At 42.0% G+C, this 20,924-nt stretch overlaps 1 protein-coding gene across 2 annotated transcripts in view; it reads left to right on the top strand.

Annotated features, from left to right (window-relative positions):
- The window catches only part of PGAP1 (post-GPI attachment to proteins inositol deacylase 1), a 1,100,814-nt gene that overhangs the window by 251,098 nt on the left and 828,792 nt on the right, over window positions 1-20,924 (top strand). For both annotated transcript variants that reach the window (XM_073647815.1, XM_073647814.1), the window contains exon 8: window positions 17,362-17,467. In XM_073647815.1, the coding sequence (XP_073503916.1) occupies window positions 17,362-17,467 (106 nt within the window). The remainder of the gene's footprint in view (window positions 1-17,361; window positions 17,468-20,924) is intronic.

The following is a 20,924-nucleotide window of genomic DNA, read 5'->3' as shown; positions in this document are numbered from 1 at the left end:
TAATTTAACTATAACCCACAATGTTATGTATATCGAGAAAACCATCCAGCCCTTTTTTAAAAGCTGTTATAGTGTCTGCCATTACTAACTCTTGGCATTCCACAGTCTGACTGCTCTGACTGTAAAGAACCCTTTCCTATTTAGGTGCCGGAATCGCCTTTCTTCCACCCATGAGTGCCTCCTGGTTCTTAGTATGGTATTTGGATGGAATAAGTCATGTGCCAGTACTTTATACTGAGCACACATATATTTGTACATGTAAATGAGATCTCCTCTGAGGCGTCTTTTTTTTAAGCTAAAAAAGCCCAACTTTTTTCAACCTCTCATCATATGAGAGTCCATCCATCCCTTGTAATAATCTAGTTGCCCGCCTTTGAACTGACTAAATTCTGAATATCCTTTTTAAAATGTAGAGCACGAAACTGGATTCCATATTCTATATGTGGCATCACCAGTGATTTATGAAAGGGTAACAGTACATTGCGATTGCAGGATTTTATTTCTCTTTTTATACATCCTAAAATCTTGTTTGCTTTTGTGTCTGCTGCTTGACATTGAGTACTGCTGCTCAGCTTACTTGTAACCAGAATACCCAAGTCCTTCTTCTGTTCTATATCCCGCGTATACTTCCATTTAATGTATATGCAGCAATAGAATTGGATTACTCTATCCTAGGTGCCCATTCAGACTTATTATTCAGATCGTTTTGCAATATCGTAATGTCAAGATCAGATTTTAATATCCTGCATAGTTTGGGGTCATCTGCGAAGACTATTGCTTTACTCCCAATTCCATCCACAAGGTCATTAATACCGAGGATAAAAAGAACAGGTCCTAGCACAGATCCCTGCGGCACCCCACTGCTGATTATGTCCCATTTAGAAGACGTACCATTTATGACAACTTTGTTTCCTGTCATTTAGCCAATTCATAACCCCTCTGCATATAGTTGCCCCAAGTCCTTGCTTCTGTAGCTTCAGTATAAGGCTGTTATGTGGTACAGTATCAAATGCCTTTGCAAAGTCCAGATAAATCACATCAGCCGCATTACCAACATCCAGATTTGTACTTACCTCCTCATGTTGGTTAGACACGACCTATTTTTCATGAATCCGTGCTGATTATCATTTATTATATTCTCTGTGATATAACTCTGCAGGTCATCTCTTATGATGCCCTCAAAAACATTGCACACTAATGATGTTAGACTTACCGGACGGTAGTTACCTGGAACCACCTTCTTACCTTTCTTAAATATCGGTACCACATCAGCCATCCTCAAATCCTGTGACCCTACCCCTGTTACAAGAGAGTCTAAAAATATGAGATACAGTGGTTTGTCAATTACTGATCTCAATTCCCTCAGTAACCGTGGATGAATGCCATCTGTGCTGGGGGATTTGGCAGTGTTTAATTTGCTCAAACTCAGTCGTACTTCTTTTTATGTTAAACTAGTTATATCAGGTGGTGAACTTTGATTTTTGCCCTGTTGAAAGATACCTAGAACAGATGGTTCGTTGGTTAACATGGATGAAAAGTGCCTGTTTAATATCTCAGCCTTTTCTTTTTCCTCTAATTATCTTGCTATTATCATCCTTTAAGGGGCCGATACCATCTGTTTTTTCTTTTTGGCATTGATGTATTTATACATTTTTTGGGGGGATTTAGTTTACTGTCGCTGGTAATTTGTTTCTCTGTAGCTGACTTTTCTAGCTTGATTTCTTTTTTACATTTCTTATTTAGATCTTTATACTCCTAAAATGCTATTTCTGTATTCTTGGCCTTCCAAGATTTTGAATGCCCTTTGTTTTTGTCTTATTAAACTTTGTACTGTCTTATTAATCCTTAATCTTTAAAGATTCCATAATAACAGGGTCTGTACCACAGGACTGGTGTATAGCAAATGTGGTGCCAATATTCAAGAAGGGTACAAAAAACAAACTTGGAAATTATAGGCCAGTAAGCTTAACCTCTACTGTGGGTAAAATCCTGAAGGGTTTTCTAAGAGATGCTATACTAGAGTATCTGAAGAAGAATAACCTCATGACTAGTGTTGAGCATTCCGATACTGAAATATCGGGTATCGACCGATATTCGCGGTATCTGAGTTCCGATACTGAGTTCCGATACTTCTAGAATATCGAATACCGGAATCGGAAGTTCCCATAATGCCTGCGCTCTGCAGTGTCTCTGAAGGATGACAAGCTGGATGGCAGCGCTCAGCTTACTGTACTTGTCATTTAGTGTTAAAGGATTTATTAAAAAAAATAAGTGTTTTCATGCACCGTCTCTTTAAAAAAGCCGGCCGGAAATTCAGCATCGCTACCCGACAATTTATAACAGAAAGAATAGAGCATCACACATAGATTAGATAGATAGAAACATGTCAGTCACATATATAATAAGTACAGTGACAGTGTTGATTACTGTACTTGTCATTTAGTGTTAAAATAAAGGATTTATTAAAAAAAAAATAACAGTTTTCCCAAGCTAGAAACCCAAGCCGTCAGCCACCCCAGAAATGGCGCATCCACAGGATGCGCCAATTCTGGCACTTAGCCTCGCTCTTCCCACTGCCCTGTAGCGGTGGCAGTGGGGTAATAGGGCTGGGGTTGATGTCAGCTGGCATTATAAGCTGACATCAAGCCCAGGTTAGTAATGGAGAGGCGTCTATAAGACACCCCCATTACTAACCCCATAGTCAAAGTTAAAAAAAAACACAAACACGCAGAGTAAAGTCCTTTAATTGAAATAAACACACAATTTTTTAATGTTCTAAATTAAACCATACTTACCATCATGCCCATTCCAGCTGAAGCCAACGATCTCCTGCAATAAAAGAAAAATAATAAACCAACCTCATCCTTACCTTTCCATGGTTCACACGACAGCTTCAGCTCTGCTACATTAACATGACAAGCTGGACCGCAGCAGAACGCTGCCATCCAGCTTGCCATGCCGCACACACTGAGAAGCGCAGGCATGCTTGCGCTCTTCAGTGTCTGGCTGTGATGGCATAAAGATGAGCCGAGGTCATGTCCAGTGAACTCAGCTCACCTCATGCACGTCACTGTCAGCGTGGGAAAATTGTCCTGCACTCAGCGCTTCAGCGTGAGAATTCTCCCACGCTGTCAGTGACGTGCATGAGGTGAGCTGAGTTCATTGGACATGACCTCGGCTCATCTTTATGCCGTCACAGCCAGACACTGAGGAGCGCAAGCATGCCTGCGCTTCTCAGTCTCTGCGGCATGGAAAGCTGGATGGCAGCGTTCTCCTGCGATCCAGCCTTTCATGTGAATGTAGCAGAGCTGGAGCCGTCGTGGGAACCATGGAAAGGTAAGGATGATGTTTCTTTATTATTTTACTTTTATTGCAGGAGATCGTTGGCTTCAGCTGGAATGGGCGTGATGGTAAGTATGGTTTAATTTAGAACAATAAAGAATTGTGTCTTTATTTCAATTAAAGGACTTTATTCTGGGTGTTTGTGGTTTTTTTTTTAACTTTGACTATGGGGTTAGTAATGGGGGTGTCTTATAGACGCCTCTCCATTACTAACCTAGGCTTGATGTCAGCTGGCATTATAATCTGACATCAACCCCAGCCCTATTACCCCACTGCCACCGCTACAGGGCAGTGGGAAGAGCAAGGCTAAGTGCCAGAATTGGCACATCCTATGGATGCGCCATTTCTGGGGCGGCTGACGGCTGGTGTTTCTAGCCTGGGAGGGGGCCAATATTAATGGCACCCTTCCTGGGCTATTAATATCAGCCCCCAGCTGTCTGCCTAGCCTTTGCTAGCTATTAAAATAGGGGGGACCCCCACATCAATTTTTTGGGGGTCCCCCATTTTAATAGCTAGTAAAGGCTAGGTATTCAGCTGGGGGCTGATATTAGTAGCCTGGGAAGCTCCGTGGATATTACCTCCTTCCCAGGCTTCAAACATCTGCCCCAGCCGTCTGCTTAACCTCCGCTAGAGACTAAAATTAAGGGGAACCCCACGCCAATTTTTTTTTCTATAAATCCTTAATTTTAACACTAAATGACAAGTACAGTAATCAACACTATCACTGTACTTCTTATATATGTGACTGACATGTTTCTGTCTATCTAATCTATGTGTGATTCTCTATTCTTTCTATTCTAAATTGTTGGGTACCGCTGCTGAATTGCCGGCCGGCTTTTTTAAAGAGACAGTGCATGAAAACACTGTTATTTTTTTTAATAAATCCTTTACACTAAATGACAAGTACAGTAACCAACACTGTCACTATACTTCTTAAATATGTGACTGACATGTTTCTATCTATCTAATCTATGTGTGATGTTCTATTCTTTCTGTTCTAAATTGTCGGGTACCGGTGTATGCCGCTGCTGAATTGCCGGCTTTTCATGTAATACATTCTACATTATTCTTAGCTGTTTTCCTTCATGTAGAATTAACCTACAAGGAAAGAAAGGGTTTATTTTTATTCCGATATTTGTGTCCCATTGACTTGCATTGGTTTCCGGTATCTGAATCGGCAATATCCGATACTTTTTGGGTATCTGTCCGATCCAATCCGATCCGATATTTCCCGATATCGGAAGGTATCGCTCAACACTACTCATGACCCAATATCAACATAGGTTTACGAGGGACCATTCCTGTCAAACTAATCTGATCAGCTTTTATGAAGAGGTAAGTTCCGGACTGAACCAAGGAAATGCAGTGGATGTTGTGTATATGGACTTTTCAAAAGCTTTTGATAAGGTTCCACACAAAAGGTTGATACATAAAATGAGAACAATTCGGATAGGGGAAAATATATGTATGTGGGTTAAGAACTGGCTCAGTGATAGGAAACAAAGGGTGGTTATTAATGGAACACACTCAGACTGGGTCACAATTAACAGTGGGGTACCACAGGGGTCAGTATTGGGCCCGCTTTTTTTTTATATATTTATTAATGACATTGTAGGGAGGATACAGAGTAATATTTCAATATTTGCAGAAGACACTAAACTCTGCAGGGTAATCTATACTATGGAGGACAATTTTATATTACAGGAGGATCTATGTAAACTAGAAACTTGGGCTGATAAATGGCAAATGAGCTTTAATGGGGATAAATGTAAGGTAATGCACTTGGGCAGAGGAAATAAAATGTATAATTATATGCTTAATTGTAAAACACTGGGCAAAACTGTCACTGAAAAAGACCTGGGTGTATTGGTGGACGACAAGCTCACGTTTGGTGGCCAGTGTCAGGCTGCTGCTGCAAAGGCAAATGAAATAATGGGATGCATTAAAAGAGGCATAGATGCTCATGAGGAGAGCATAATTTTACCTCTATACAAGTCACTAGTGCGACCACACTTAGAATACTGTGTACAGTTCTGGTCTCCGGTGTATAAGAAAGACATAGCTGAACTAGAGGGGGTGCAGAGAAGAGCGACCAAGGTTATTAGAGGACTGGGGGTTCTGCAATACCAAGACAGGTTACTACACTTGGGGTTATTTAGTTTGGAAAAACTAAGGCTTAGGGGTGATCTTATTGCTATGTGCAAATATGAGGGGACAGTACAAATACCTTTCTACTGATCTTTTTACTCTGAGACGGGAACAAGGGGACATCTTCTACGTTTGGAGGAAACAAGGTTTAATCATAATCACAGACGCGGATTCTTTACTGTAAGAGCAGTGAGACTATGGAACTCTCTGCTGCATGATGTTGTAATGAGTGATTCACTACTAAAATTTAAGAAGGGCATGGATGCCTTTCTTGAAAAGTATAATATTACAGGTTATATATGTTATGATCTGCAACATGAACTAAGGAAAGATAAGGGAAAACTGTCCCTACTGTAAAACTAAGCTGAATCCCTACGATGTGGCGGGCTGCCTGTTCCTAGCGAACAGACCTGCTTTAGTCCTCGGCTAGTCTGAACGAAGACCTATAGCATTAGGGGAGGGGTCCCTAAAAGAAATAAGGACTGGAACAAAAAATGGGACACCTCCTAAACAGAGAAGTTGTTGCGGAACGCAAAAAGACAAACAGACAAAAATGTACTAGAGGTCCAAGGCGGACCAAACGAACTGACAGAGAAAGGCACAGAAGCACCTGGCTAGAGAAACAGTCATACACTGAAGGTCCAGCACAGCCAAAAGGGTGGAGTTCGAATAAAAGGCAGATGGTCACGTGACTGCAAAACACAAGATGGAATAAACAAACAGGAGGGTTCTAACAATATATTCTAGATTCCTTGATAGGGCGTTGATCCAGGGAACTAGTCTAATTGCCGTATGTGGAGTCAGGAAGGAATTTTTTTCCCCAATGTGGAGCTTAGTGTTTGTCATATGTTTTTTTTTGCTTTCCTCTGGATCAACATGTTAGGCTATGGGTTGAACTAGATGGACTTGTGGAGGTTTCACCAATTTAAGATACACTAGGTAACTGCTCTCCTCCAAATTAAAGATGTCTGAGTGCATGCAGAGAAGCTAATTAACCAAATCTGCTAATCTGGTTGAAAAACTTCACTCAGAGACTGAACCACGCAAATGACATGCTTTATTATGTAGACATGGGGTTATATAGTATTCTCCTTCTATGTGGGATTAGTAAAATTTATTGCTCTTTTCTGTAATTTGTTCATCTATGTAACTCTTGGTCTGAGCAACGCCTTAGGAATTCCGATGGGAGGGGGTGAGTTCGTCTCTCAGCGCCATCTTTGCCAACTCGACATGAATCTCTCTGTTATCAGCCATGCACATGCATACGTCATTCCCAGGAAATCATTTAGTTGTTCATGTCTACAAATTAGAACAGAAGCTGTTAGTTATATATTCATTAACTATTAACATAATCCATGTGCATATACAGTACAGACCAAAAGTTTGGACACACCTTCTCATTTAAAGATTTTTCTGTATTTTCATGACTATGAAAATTGTACATTCACACTGAAGTCATCAAAACTATGAATTAACACATGTGGAATTATATACTTAACAAAAAAGTGTGACACAACTGAAAATATGTCTTATATTCTAGGTTCTTCAAAGTAGCCACCTTTTGCTTTGATGACTGCTTTGCACACTCTTGGCATTCTCTTGATGAGCTTCAAGAGGTAGTCACTGGAAATGGTTTACACTTCACAGGTGTGTCCTGTCAGGTTTAATAAGTGGGATTTCTTGCCTTATAAATGGGGTTGGGACCATTAGTTGTGTTGTGCAGAAGTCAGGTGGGTACACAGCTGATAGCTGCTAACAGTCTATTCAGTAGGACTAAGTAAAGAAAAATGAGTGGCCATCATTACTTTAAGAAATGAAGGTCAGTCAGTCAGAAAAATGGGAGAACTTTGAAAGTGTCCCCAAGTGCAGTTGCAAAAACCATCAAGCGCTACAAAGAAACGGGCTCACATGAGGACCGCCCCAGGAAAGGAAGACCGAGAGTCACCTCTGCTTCTGAGGATAAGTTTCTCCGAGTCACCAGCCTCAGAAATCGCAGGTTAACAGCAGCTCAGATTAGAGACCAGGTCAATGCCACACAGAGTTCTAGCAGCAGACACATCTCTTCAACAACTGTTAAGAGGAGACTTTGTGCAGCAGGCCTTCATGGTAAAATAGCTGCTAGGAAACCACTGCTAAGGACAGGCTACAAGCAGAAGAGACTTTTTTTGGGCTAAAGAACACAAGGAATGGACATTAGACCAGTGGAAATCTGTGCTTTGGTGTGATGAGTCCAAATTTGAGATCTTTGGTTCCAACCACCGTGTCTTTGTGCGATGCAGAAAATGTGAACGGATGGACTCTACATGTCTGGTTCCCACCGTGAAGCTTGGAGGAGGAGGTGTGATGGTGTGTGGGTGCTTTGCTGGTGACACTTTTGGGGATTTATTCAAAATTTAAGGCATACTGAACCAGCATGGCTACCACAGCATCTTGCAGCAGCATGCTGTTCCATCCGGTTTGCGTTTAGTTGGACCATCATTTATTTTTCAACAGGACAATGACCCCAAACATACCTCCAGGCTGTGTAAGGGCTATTTGACCAATAAGGAGAGTGATGGGGTGCTGCGCCACATGACCTGGCCTCCACAGTCACCAGACCTGAACCCAATCGAGATGGTTTGGGGTGAGCTGGATCGCAGAGTGAAGGCAAAAGGGCCAACAAGTGCTAAGCATCTCTGGGAACTCCTTCAAGATTGTTGGAAGACCATTTCCGGTGACTACCTCTTGAAGCTCATCAAGAGAATGCCAAGAGTCTGCAAAGCAGTCATCAAAGCAAGAGGTGGCTACTTTGAAGAACCTAGAATATAAGACATATTTTCAGTTGTTTTACGCTTTTTTGTTAAAGTATATAATTCCACATGTGTTAATTCATAGTTTTGATGCCTTCAGTGTGATTGTACAATTTTCATAGTCATGAAAATGCAAAAAAAAAATTTAAATGAGAAGGTGTGTCCAAACTTTTGGTCTGTACTGTAATATTTTACCTTGACAGACTTGGTTTTTAAGGTTGAAGGAAGACTATGTTACTAGGTTGCTATACTGGTTTCTTGTTATTCCTGGACATTTTATTACCAGAGGGTATACATTTTCTAAAGGATTCTAGTAGTATTTCCTTAAACATGCCCCATTTATGTTCGGTGTCCCAAGTTACCATGACATGGTCCCAGTCTACCCAATTAAGCTCTTCCCTTAATTTGTTGAAATCAGTGTCCATAAAGTTCCAGGTTTTTGCATTTCCCCTTTTGAATGTTTGATTGAAAATTACATTGAAACTTGCTATATTATGGTCACTGCATCCCAAATGCTCCCACACCTGTAGATCAGAAATTGTATCTGGTCTATTTGACAGGACCAGATCCAGCAGATTACCTCCCCTGGTTTGTTCATCTGCCAGTTGAGAGAGGTAGTTGTCTAGAATTATGGATAAGAACTTATAGCTTTTAGCACACCCAGAAGATACTATGTCTCATTGAATGTCCGGATAGTTTAAGGGAATCTGTCACCCCCTGAAAGATATCAGACTTCTACTTTGGGCATACAGGTTGTAGAAAAGTAAATCTATACATACCTGTATGGCTCATAGTAGAGGTTTGATTGCAGAGAAAAGTATTGTTATAAACTCCTTTTTGCACAGAAAGGCGCCTAGAAATCCTCGCCTATCTGTTTATTATTCCCTGAAATCCCCGCCTATGTGCTTGATTACCATATTCCCTCCCTCCCTTGCACGTGACAGGGCCCTGTGACTTGCACTGTGCTCCCTGACTTCCTGGGCATGCGCAAAGCGCCGCTCACATAAAGCGCGCTTTGCTTCCCCTCAGCCCCGTCTGTCTGTGCACTGCGCTGCGGGGTTCTATTGCGCAGGCATCGGGGAGTCACTGTCACTTCCGGGCGCCTGCGCAATAGATTCTTGCGGCGCAGTGCACAGAGAGACGGGCCGGGAGGAAGCATGGCGTGCTCTATGTGAGCGGCACTTTGCGCATCCCTGGGAAGTCAGGGATGTCACGGGGCCCTGTGACGTGCAGGGGAGGGGAGGAATATGATAAATAAACACATAGGCGGGGATTTTGGGGAATAATAAACAGATAGGCGGTGATTTCTTGGCATCTGGTGGATGCCAAGCCTGTGCCAAGCGTTGACAGAGCGGTGGAGCAGTCTGGAAACCGGAGGACGATGAATGCATCCACAGCAAGGATTCCTAACACAAAATAATCTAAACGCTGGTAAGAGGAGTCGAAAAGCGAACAAGTGCAAGTCTTTGATAGAAGGGTTGTGAAGTCTCCAGGGATCAGTTAAGTGGAAAGTGTATGTGTATTTTCTGGCTGTCCTTATAGAATAAGATAGTCCAGTTGAGGAATCTACAATAGGATTTAGAGAGGAATTGATATTACCTCCAACAATAAACAGCCTTTCCTTAAAGCACCACTCTAGCATTTTTTTTCACCGCTGGAGTGGTGCTTTAAACGTATGTCCCCTGCCCCAGTCATATACTCACCCTCCGGCAGCTTCACAGTTTTTCGGGACCGCTCCGATCTTGTGACCACAGCTTCTGACTGGCTGGAAGTCAAAAGCTACGTCACAAGCTCTCAATGCAAGTCTATGAAAGCCAGAATGAGGCTCTCATAGACAAAGGGAGCTGATTTCAGGTGTGGCATTTGCATTTGGAAACTGTTGCTGTAAACCCACAACAAGCGATCAAATGGTCTCTCAAAAGAAAAAAAACACCATCATTGGGCTGAAAAAAAAAAAGGAACGCTTGAGAACTTAAAAAACCCTGGACGTCCATGGAAGGCAATAGTGGCGGATGATCGCAGAATCCTTTCTATGGTGAAGAAAAACCCATTCATAACATCCACCCAAATGAAGACTCTACAGGAAGTAGGTGTTTCTGTATCTACAGGTGCATCTCACTAAATTAGAATATCATCAAAAAGTTAATTTATTTTAGTTCTTCAATACAAAAAGTGAAACTCATATATTATATAAAGTCATTACAAACGGAGTGATCTATTTCAAGTGTTTATTTCTGTTAACGTTGATGATTGTGGCTTACAGCCAATGAAAACACAAAAGTAATTATCTCAGTAAATTAGAATACTTTATAACATCAGCTTGAAAAATGTTTTTAAAATCCGAAATGTTGGCCTACTGAAATGTATGTTCAGTAAATGCACTCAATACTTGGTCAGGGCCCCTTTTGCATCAATTACTGCATCAATGCAGCGTGGCATGGAGGTGATCACCCTGTGGCACTGCTGAGGTGTTCTGGAAGCCCAGGTTGCTTTGATAGGAGCCTTCCAGCTCGTCTGCTTTGTTGGGTTTGGTGTCTCTCATCATCTTCTTGACAGAACCCCATAAATTCTCTATGGGGTTAAGGTCAGGCGAGTTTGCTGGCCAATGAAGCACAGTGATACTGTTGTTTTTAAACCAGGTATTGGTACTTTTGGCAGTGTGGACAGGTGCCAAGTCCTGCTGGAGAATGAAATTTCCATCTCCAAGAAGCTTGTCGGCAGAGGGAAGCATGAAATGCCTTAAAATTTCCTGGTAGACGGCTGCGCTGACTTTGGTCTTGATAAAACACAGTGGTCCTATACTTGCAGATGACTTGGCTCCCCAAACCATCACTGATTGTGGAAACTTCACACTAGACCTCAAGCAGTTTGGATTGTGGCCTCTCCACTCTTCCTCTAGACCCTGGGACCTTGATTTCCAAATGAAAATTGGAACTCTGGGACCTTGTGGAGTGTGTCAATGACTGCCTTCTGGACATCCGTCAAGCCTGCAGTCTTCCCCATGATTATGAAGCCTACTGAAACAGACTAAGGGACCTTTTTAAACGCTTAGGAAATCTTTGCAGGTGAATTTTGTTAATTATTTTAATTTACTGAGATAATGACTTTTGTGTTTTCATTGGCTGTAAGCCATAATCATCAACGTTAACAGAAATAAACTCTTGAAATAGATCACTCTGTTTGTAATGACTGTATATAAAATGAGTTTCACTTTTTGTATTGAAGAACTTAAATAAATTAACTTTTTGATTATATTCTAATTTAGTGAGATGCACCTGTAAGGCTATGTGCCCACGTTGCATTTATGAAGCAGAAAATTTCTGCTGCATAAATGCAAGTCCTCTCCCGGAAAAACGCATGCGGAATTCCGCACGCGTTTATCGCGCTTTTTTCGCGCGTTTATCACGCGTTTTCCACATGCGGAATTGCCTTGCGTTTTTTATGCATTGAACAAAGGCAATTCTGCTTGCGGAAACGCAAAATTAAATGACATGCTGCGGATTTTTGAACGCAGCATAAACGCTGCGGAAAAATCCGCAGCATGTGCATAGAACTTGCGGAATCCCATTGGGGACCATGGGGTGCGTGTTACCAAGCGTTTTTCAAGCGTTTACGCTGCGGAAATTCCGCATCAAAAACGCTTGAAAAATGCTACGTGGGCACACAGCCTAAGTCTACAATAAAGAGAAGACTTCATGAGAGAAAATACAGAGGGTTCACCACAAGGTGCAAACCATTAATCCACCTTAAAAATAGAAAGGCCAGATTATACTTTGCCAAAAACCATCTAAATAAGCCATCACAGTAATAGAAAAGCATTCTTTGGACAGATGAAAGTAAGATCAACCTGTACCTGAATGATGGGTAGAAGAAATATGGATAAGATTTGGAATGGCTCATGATCCAAAGCACAACTTATCCCCTGTATAACATGGTGGAGGCAGTGTGATAGCATGGGCATTTATGACTACCAATGGCACTGGGTCACTTATGTTTATTGATACTTGTGTGTGCGGTCAGTATTCTCTTGTTCCGGCGCTGAAAGTCGGTAGTCATGTGAAAGCAAGCTGTCAATTTGCATACATGCGGCCATCTGTCGACTAGATGTGCATGCCCTGGTTTAAAGCAAGTGTATTGAGCGAGGCAGGACACAGTCTAGTCGGAATGTGTCATAGAGTGACAGTAGACTTGTAGGCTGGACAATCACTTTAAGGGGTTAAAAATGCATGCAGACTTGTATCCCAAGGCCTGACAATCCCTTTAACCCATTCTATAAAAGATATGAGAAAAAAAAACTAGATAAGCCACAACTGCTGGTTTTTGGTTGCTGCAACTATATTATGAAAATGCAATAAGAAGTGATCACATAATTGTATACACCCCAAAATAGTATCAATAGAAACACATTACCATGCAAAATATCATCCCCCACACAGCTCCATTGACTGAAAAATCAATAAGTTAGGGGTTTTGTAAAACGGTGATTCAAGCTAATTTTAGGGTTTGTCTTTTTTTTTCTACAAATTTCTGAATTTTTTTTTCAATGCTTAAATAAAAAAAATATAGAAGTTTGATATTGTCATAATCATACTGACCTGGACAATCATATTTACACTGAACACCGAGAAAATAAACCCCAAAAATCAATAGTGGAATTGCGAGGGTGTTTTTCTGCAATTTCCCTTCACTTGGATTTTTTTCCCATTTTCCAGTAAACTATATGATGAAATGAATGGCGTAATTCAAAAAGTACAACTAGTCCCTCAAAAAACGAGCCCTCACATGGCTTTGTCAGAGGGAAAATAAAAAGCTTGCTCAGTATACTTGCATTGAGCGAGGCTGCTTATGTCTAGTCGGCACGTGACCGTATGCATGCAAATTGCATACTTTCAGCCATGCACCACTCATTCCCGGCACTGGAGAATGCTCATAGCACTGTGCGCAATGTAAGGTTTCAGAAGTCTGCAGTCACATATATATATGAAATAGGTATACCTCTTTAGTTGTTTGAGGGATTGCAGTTCCAGAAATGTCCTCTGGAAAATTTAGAAGGGGTCCACTACAAAGCACAAATAACATTTCTTTTAAAAATATTTATTAGTCACATACATAGATACACCTAGGACTTTTGACAATTGCAATGATAAAAGCTAATTGGACTAACATGTTTAATCAACATTTGTACAGCACTGTTATTCATATAATGGCCCTGTGAATATACATTTCCCTCCTTCCAACTGATTGGACCTCTCAGTCCAATCGGCTTTTTCCATGCTGGCATCGCCTGCACAAGAGACAGAGCTGTGACTGTATTTAAAACGTCCCTCCTTACAGCTGATTGGACAGATCAGTTCACCCAGCTGTATGAATGCAGAAAGTCTGTAAAAGGAGTCATACTTCAATTATAGTCACACCGCTGGCTTCTATGCAGGGGATGTCATCCCCATGCCAGCACTGAAACCGCTAATTGGATTCATCTGTCCAATCAGCAGATACGAGAGATGTCTCCATATATAGTCACAGCGCTTGTTGTGAATGTTTGAAATGTCCTTCCTTAGAGCTGATTAAACAGCTTAGGCCGCTAAGCATTCTTAAAGAGCCGGCCTGCAGTCCCTAGGCCAGCACTGTCTCAAACTAATGCACAGTGTGATGGCAGCAGAAGACTGAAAAGGCTTACTGCACGTGTGTTGGAATTGCTTCCAGCTATTGCGCAGAAGCAGAACTAGAGGAAGGAGGACCTGCTGCAGACTGGGTGTAATGTGAGTTGTAAAGTTATAACTAGACTCCAGACCAGAAAAGATTAGTTTGTATGTGACCTGATCCTCCAAAATAAGAAAGGAGGATGGTCACATGTTGAAGTTTGGTACCTAGGCAACGGTGCAGAATGCTGACAGTGAGTATTTTACAAACTTCCAACATTCTGCCGTCTAGATTCAAACACAAAGTTTAAAGACAGCTGTGAGGACCTGGCCACTTTCTAAATACTTTTCCAACACTGAGCACCCCTTTTTGTCAATCTTAATTTTGTGTTTTGTTAGTGATTTGTTTGCTCATCAGTTCAACCTCAGGTATCTATTCCATTCAGTGACCATATCTCCAAGACCTTAAGGCCCTGTCACACATAACGAGATCGCTAGCGAGATCGTTATTGCGTCACGGTTTTGGGATCGCTGGGGAGATGTCAAACATGCAGAACCTTCCAACGATCTCGGCCGCCCCAGCGATCTAACCAACGATCTCGGTGGTCGTTGGGACGCTTTCACACAGCAGCTATTTCAACGATCCATACCTTGATAGGGACTGTACTGTGTCAGAAAGGCGTGCATAAAATTGCTTTTCCGCGCCCCCTCACCTCCAGTTTGTGGACGCTACTGCGTTCTGATTGGTGGCCTTGGTTTAACACTGCGTCTCCGGTCAGATGGGATCTCTACTGCGTCTCCATTAAAAATGGAAACTCATTTGAGACCCCAAACAATACCTACCTCGCTAAAGATGCCTGATTTCTTCAAAGTGGAGTCACAGCCGGAGAACGCTGGTGGGATCTGAAAAAAACAAGGACGCAGTAGTGACCACCAATCGGGGACGAGGAGCGCAGAAAAGTCCAATTTATGCACGCCTGCATGTCTCAGTTCTGAATCGCTAACGAGGTCGTTGATAAGGTGTCAAATACAGCGATGCACACTGCCCAGCGGGAGAGCAACGACCCAGGAATTGTCCAGGAAGCTTTGTAACATCAGCGATCTCACAGCAGGGGCCTGATCGTTGCTACCTGTCGGACGTAACGAGATCGCTATTGCGTCACCAAAACCGTGACTCATTAGCGATCTCGCTAGCTATCTCGTTATGTGTGATGGGGCCTTTAGGCCATTGTTCTCTCCGTCACCATAGGTAGTCTCACATGCAAACCCAGGGGATGGGTTCCACCTGAGAAAATATCTCCGCTAAGCTACAATTAGCTGAGGGAGGGAGGGGTGAGCTCTTCTGCCAATTCAGGGGGCTGAACCCTGTACAGGAGAAAGAGAAGATTCATTGCTAGTAGGACTGAGAGCTGGGTGGTATCACGAACTGCGGTCGTGATTTTTGAAGGAGCATATGCTGTGACTGCCAATATACCGGCGGGAGATACAAAAAGCTGTGGGCCAACCAAAAGTTGGGGGACAGTGGATATCACCTGGTACGGGGCTGTGGAACTACTGATTCCAGGTGGGAAACTCAAGGACTAAGAGAATTGCCTGTTGGACATTTACCTGGAATTGCTGTTCACCGTGGTCGGAAGGAATAAAACTAATTGCATCATTAACCTGCCTAGGTGATTATTAAAATCCACAACCGCACATCTTTACAAGTGGTGGCAGCGGTGTTAGACAACTCCTTTAATGCTTGCTGTTACCTTTGGACTAATTTTCCTATTACGATGCATAGTTGTATTAGAGATAAAATCTTATCTACTTAAAAAATTGAATGAAGAATGGAGAGAGATTTAGACATTTTGTCTTCTCTTTCATCTTTAGCCCAAATAAGTACTGTTCCCTGTATTCTAAACTTGTACTATGTTGACGTCTTTAACCTTTGTTCCTCTTTTTTACCTAATGTCAGTGTTTCACAATTCTTGTTTAATCAAAAACCAAGGGTATAACTTTGGCTAGAGAATTCTTTGTGTTGTCCCTGTAACTTCTTGAAAACACTTTTGTTAATCAAATCTTTGCCAACTTCCATTCTAAATTCTCACATAACAGAAACAGGTCCTAATTATGTTATGAGAAGTTCAAGGAGCTCACTGGGTGAGGTCTATCCTCTAAGCCCAAGGTCCAGTTAGGTACATGGGCCACAGACGTCAATACAGCAGGTTGATGAGTAGAGGGACTCAAATCACAGGTAGACAGGTGGAATGCAGGGAACCGCAGGAAGGCGGAGGACGTCAGGACACTGCAGTTGGGTAGTGTAATGCTGGATACTGCAGGCAGGTATCAGATAACACTGCGGAGTAACAGGAAAGTCTGCACCCAAGGAAGCCGCACACAGCCAGGAAGACATCCTGAAAACTGTAGCTGGACACGGAGAAGACTGGGGGATAGGTAGCCAACACTTCGGAGTCACAAGACTCTGTAGACTAGTAGGTTGAGAAACTAAAAGTCGATGGTCTACAGGAGATGATTTGTAGCCTGCAGCCAGATTGCTGTGCACACACAAACAGCAGGACTAGTTTGAGATTCCATACCAAGGCCCAGGTGTGTGTCTTAGAAAGCCTTAAAATAGACCCATGCAGTTAACCCTCTGTCAGGGGCAACTGATCTGACAGGCACAGCTCACTTAGTTTCAATTCTCTTTTTTCAGTGGTTTGTCTGGTTAGTGTTACTTTTCTGGTTAGTAAACATTTTTTTTTCCACCTGATTATGTGTATTCTCATTTATTACATTCATATTAAGGTAACTGATCACTTTTAGAGCATTGAAATTAAAAAAAAAGGAAAATATAGCCAATTTTCTAGCCTGTGCCTGACAGGCGCAATGCCCCTAAACTCGTTATGAAACATATTGCCCCTGACTGAGGGTTAATCACATGGAAGCAAGCCAGGCCACCTGCGAACTCCGACATGGAGCACAAAAAAAGTTCAGTGGACCAGGTCAGATGGAGTAGAGCCCATACCAAGGATAAGTGTGTAACAGATTGGACCTACTCCTAAAATTCACACCCAATTTTTAGGTTGATTTCTAAAATCTATAACCAATTATTTTCCATAAATTTCTGCATATATTATTAGTTAATAAAAAATCTCCATAAAAACTACAAGAAAACAATACTACCTGACTCACCAATCAAACTGGCAATGCTGTTTTTTTATATATTTTTTATTTTATTACAATTAATGTGCAGAAATGTTCATATTCACAGCATTATTGCAGTAGGTTCTGTATGTAGGAAGTTTGGGTATCATTCTTAATTCAAATGACTTAATGTAATTATAGTTGCATATTCTTAGAAGTAAATAGAAAGGGATGGAGTTATTTATGCTTTTTTCCAAACCTATTTTCAGTTCTAGATTTCATACTAAAACTTGTTCTTGTTTAATTTTTTTTATTAGATAACTGAAGATTGCAGTAAAAGAATGACCGTCTTAAAACATCACTTTGTCAGACACCCAGCTAAACTATATGAATCATCGGATGAAACTATCATAAACGTTTTAGGTTTGCAAAATTTTAAGTTTTGTAATCAATTATGGTAACATATTCAATGTTGTGATATGAGTTCTATTTGGTTGGATATTAAAGTGATTGTCCATTCCATTTTATTTGTAACTATTTTCCTGCGAAGGACATATATCATATGTTCTTTCAAGCTGGCAGCTCCACCATATATAAGCCTGGATTGTAGCTACAAGAATAATTCTCAACTGTAGGGTTTGCTCTCACTAGCGTTTAAATCGGACAAGTGCAATCCAATAATAATCAGATTGCACGTGGACCAATGTTATTCAATTAGGCAGTGCAGATCTGCGTAGTTTTTCTCAGCTGTATTCAGCATGCTGCAATTTGACTCCCAAATTGGTTCATTGCGAGAAAAAAATCGCATGTCATACGAACCATCAGTATGGCATCCGATTTTTACAGATACATTGCAATTCTGTAGCATAGGAAACCTTACTTGCTCCTGTAAAGGATTAATAGCTGCTGAGTAAAAAATGGATTAAATACAGACAGCACACGGATGACTAGTGAGGAAAAAATCATCCTACTCTAATGTATGAGAATGGGACCGATTATTTATACGCTAATGTGAGCGAACCCTTAAAATGAGAACAGAAATGCAGCAATAGTTGTGACCCAACCCGAAATATCGGCGGTTACATTTAGATCCTTTCCCACTTTAACCTGTGATATCAAAAACTGGGTTGTTACTATACAGTGATTCTGGTCTGGATTTTACAATTTCAAAATAGCCTTGAATTGTTCCTGTAGCTTCAATTCAGGCTGATATACAGCCTGTAAAAAATGTCCTCTTCCCCCCCTGACCAGGGGCGTTGCTAGGGTCCTAAAAGATCAGGTGCCAGCCCCAAAGTAGGTGTTTCCCGATACAACCTCCCTGTCACTTAGAAGAGGATCTATACATATATAATTACAATATACCACTGTTGCTAACCTAAAATACACTATGCAAGGCCAAAACAATACCGCTACACAGTGCCCTCTACCATCACCACTACACAGTGAGTACATAGTATTATAGTATGACCATTACCTCTACATAACGCGCACTGTAGAAAGACCAATAATGGTGCCATACACATAACACTGCATAACGGAAATGCATTAAGCTGTTGCTAAATTTAAAAAAAATGCTATTGAAAAGACAGAAATTACCACCATACGGTGACCATGTAGTTGTAGAAACAAGTCCTGCCAATCATATTACAGAGATTACAGTACAGATATATGCAGTACTAGCTGTACTACCCGGCTTCGCCCAGGTTAATAACTGCTGTTAGCAAAATAGAATATGTTAACAAAAATGTAGCATTATTGTGGTAAAAATAGTCTGTAACTGGCAGTTTCTATATCCTCTCACATAGAAGTAATGTGACTGACATCAGCCTTTCCACCAACACACCCTAACTGACATCTTATTACCTTACACAAGCTTTGTTATACTGAGAATGTCCTTTGTTGCCTACATTAACCAATCACAGCTCAGATTAATTAACTGTAGCAAAATAGAAGCTGAGCTGTGATTGGTTGCTATTGGCAGCCTGATAAATCTTTGTGAGATGCGTTGTGTGTGTGCTGAGGGTGGTATATGTGTATATGTGTTTAAGCAGGTGGTAGTGTGTGGGGCATTTTGTGTGTGTGTTCATATCCCCGTGTGTGGTGAGTATGAGTATCCCATGTCGGGGCCCCACCTTAGCAACTGTACGGTATATACTCTTTGGCGCCATCACTCTCATTCTTTAATTCTCCCTTGTTCACATGTGGCAGCTGTCAATTTGCCTCCAACACTTTTCCTTTCACTTTTTCCCCTTTATGTAGATAGGGGCAAAATTGTTTGGTGAATTGGAATGCGCGGGGTTAAAATTTCACCTCAAAACATAGCCTATGACGCTCTCGGGGCCCAGATGTGTGAGTGTGCAAAATTTTGTGGCTGTAGCTGTGATGATGGTGCAGATGCCAATCCCGGACACACAAAACACACACACACACACACACACACACACACACACACACACACACACACACACACACACACACACACACACACACACACACACACACACACACACACACACACACACACTTTCCATTTAGGATTCGCCTGCAGAGATTGCAACAGACACATTTGACTTCCCACATTTCCAGCACCGTCCCCATCAGTTCCCAACCTGCCAAACCTCCCCATCCTGCTTGTTCTTCCAGCGTGGAACAGTGACCCGAATACTTCAAAAATGATGTCATTACTATGATTACCCCTCCACCAATTAATGCTACAAAGATAATGTGCCAGATAAAGGGGGCCTATAAAAATAATAGCGTCCCATAGAAAGTAGTAAAGCCTCCACTGTGCTACCTAGCAAGTAATCATGCTAGATATGCTCTTTTGAAAGTTGTGTCCCCTCCAAGCAACAGATACCCTTGAGTATCCCTTTTAAGTAACAATGCCCCTCCCCAAAAGTAATAATGTCCCCTCAAAGCCACAATCAAAACAAATACATAAATCGCCCATCTAAAATAATGTCCTGAGTGCCCCCACAGGCCCCCTATATATACTGTATGATGGTTCTCACAGCTGCATGATGATCCCCACAGCTCCATACACACTATATGATGGTCCCCACAGCTTTCTATTTGCTGTATGACGGTCCCCACAGCTTCCTAGATACTGTGTGATGATCCCAACAGCTCCCTACGCTCTGTATGATGGTCCCCACAGCTCCCTATACACTGTAAGATGGTCACCACAGCTCTCTACACACTGATGGTCCCCACAGCTCCCTATGCACTCTATGATGGTCCCCACAGCTCCCTATGCACTGTTTCATGGTCCCCACAGCTCCCTATAAACTGAGTGATGGTTCCCACAGCTCCCTATATACTGTATTATGGTCCCCACACCTCCATAGACACTGTATGATGGTCCCAACAGCTCCTTACGCTCTGTATGATGGTCCCCACAGCTCCCTATGCACTGTATGATGGTCCCCACAGCTTCCTAGACACTGTATGATGGTCCCCACAGCTTCCTAGACACTGTATGATTGTCCCCACAGCTCCCTATGCACTGTATGATGGTCCCCACAGCTCCCTGCGCACTGTATGATGATCCGTGAGCTTCCTATGCATTTTATGATGGTCTCCACAGCTCTTAAGACACTGTATGATGGTCCCCACAGCTTCCTACTCACTGTATGATGGTCCCCACACCTCCCTATGCACTGTATGATGGTCCCCACAGCTCCCCACGCACTGTATGATGGTCCCCACAAATTCCTATGCACTATACAATGGTCCCCACAGCTTCCTATGTACTGTACAATGGTCCCCACAACTCCCTATATCCTGTATGATGACCCCCACAGCTTCCTATAATCAATATGATGGACCCTACAGCTCCCTATATCCTGTAGAATGGTCCCAGAAGCCCCATATATACTGT

This window comes from Phyllobates terribilis, unplaced genomic scaffold, assembly GCF_046119375.1.
Source record: "Phyllobates terribilis strain yellow unplaced genomic scaffold, ASM4611937v1 Scaffold_9__5_contigs__length_417890890, whole genome shotgun sequence".
Classification (NCBI taxonomy): Eukaryota; Metazoa; Chordata; class Amphibia; order Anura; family Dendrobatidae; genus Phyllobates; species Phyllobates terribilis.
The sequence above is the reverse complement of the archived record's forward strand: the minus strand, read 5'-3'. Positions and strand labels throughout refer to the sequence as shown.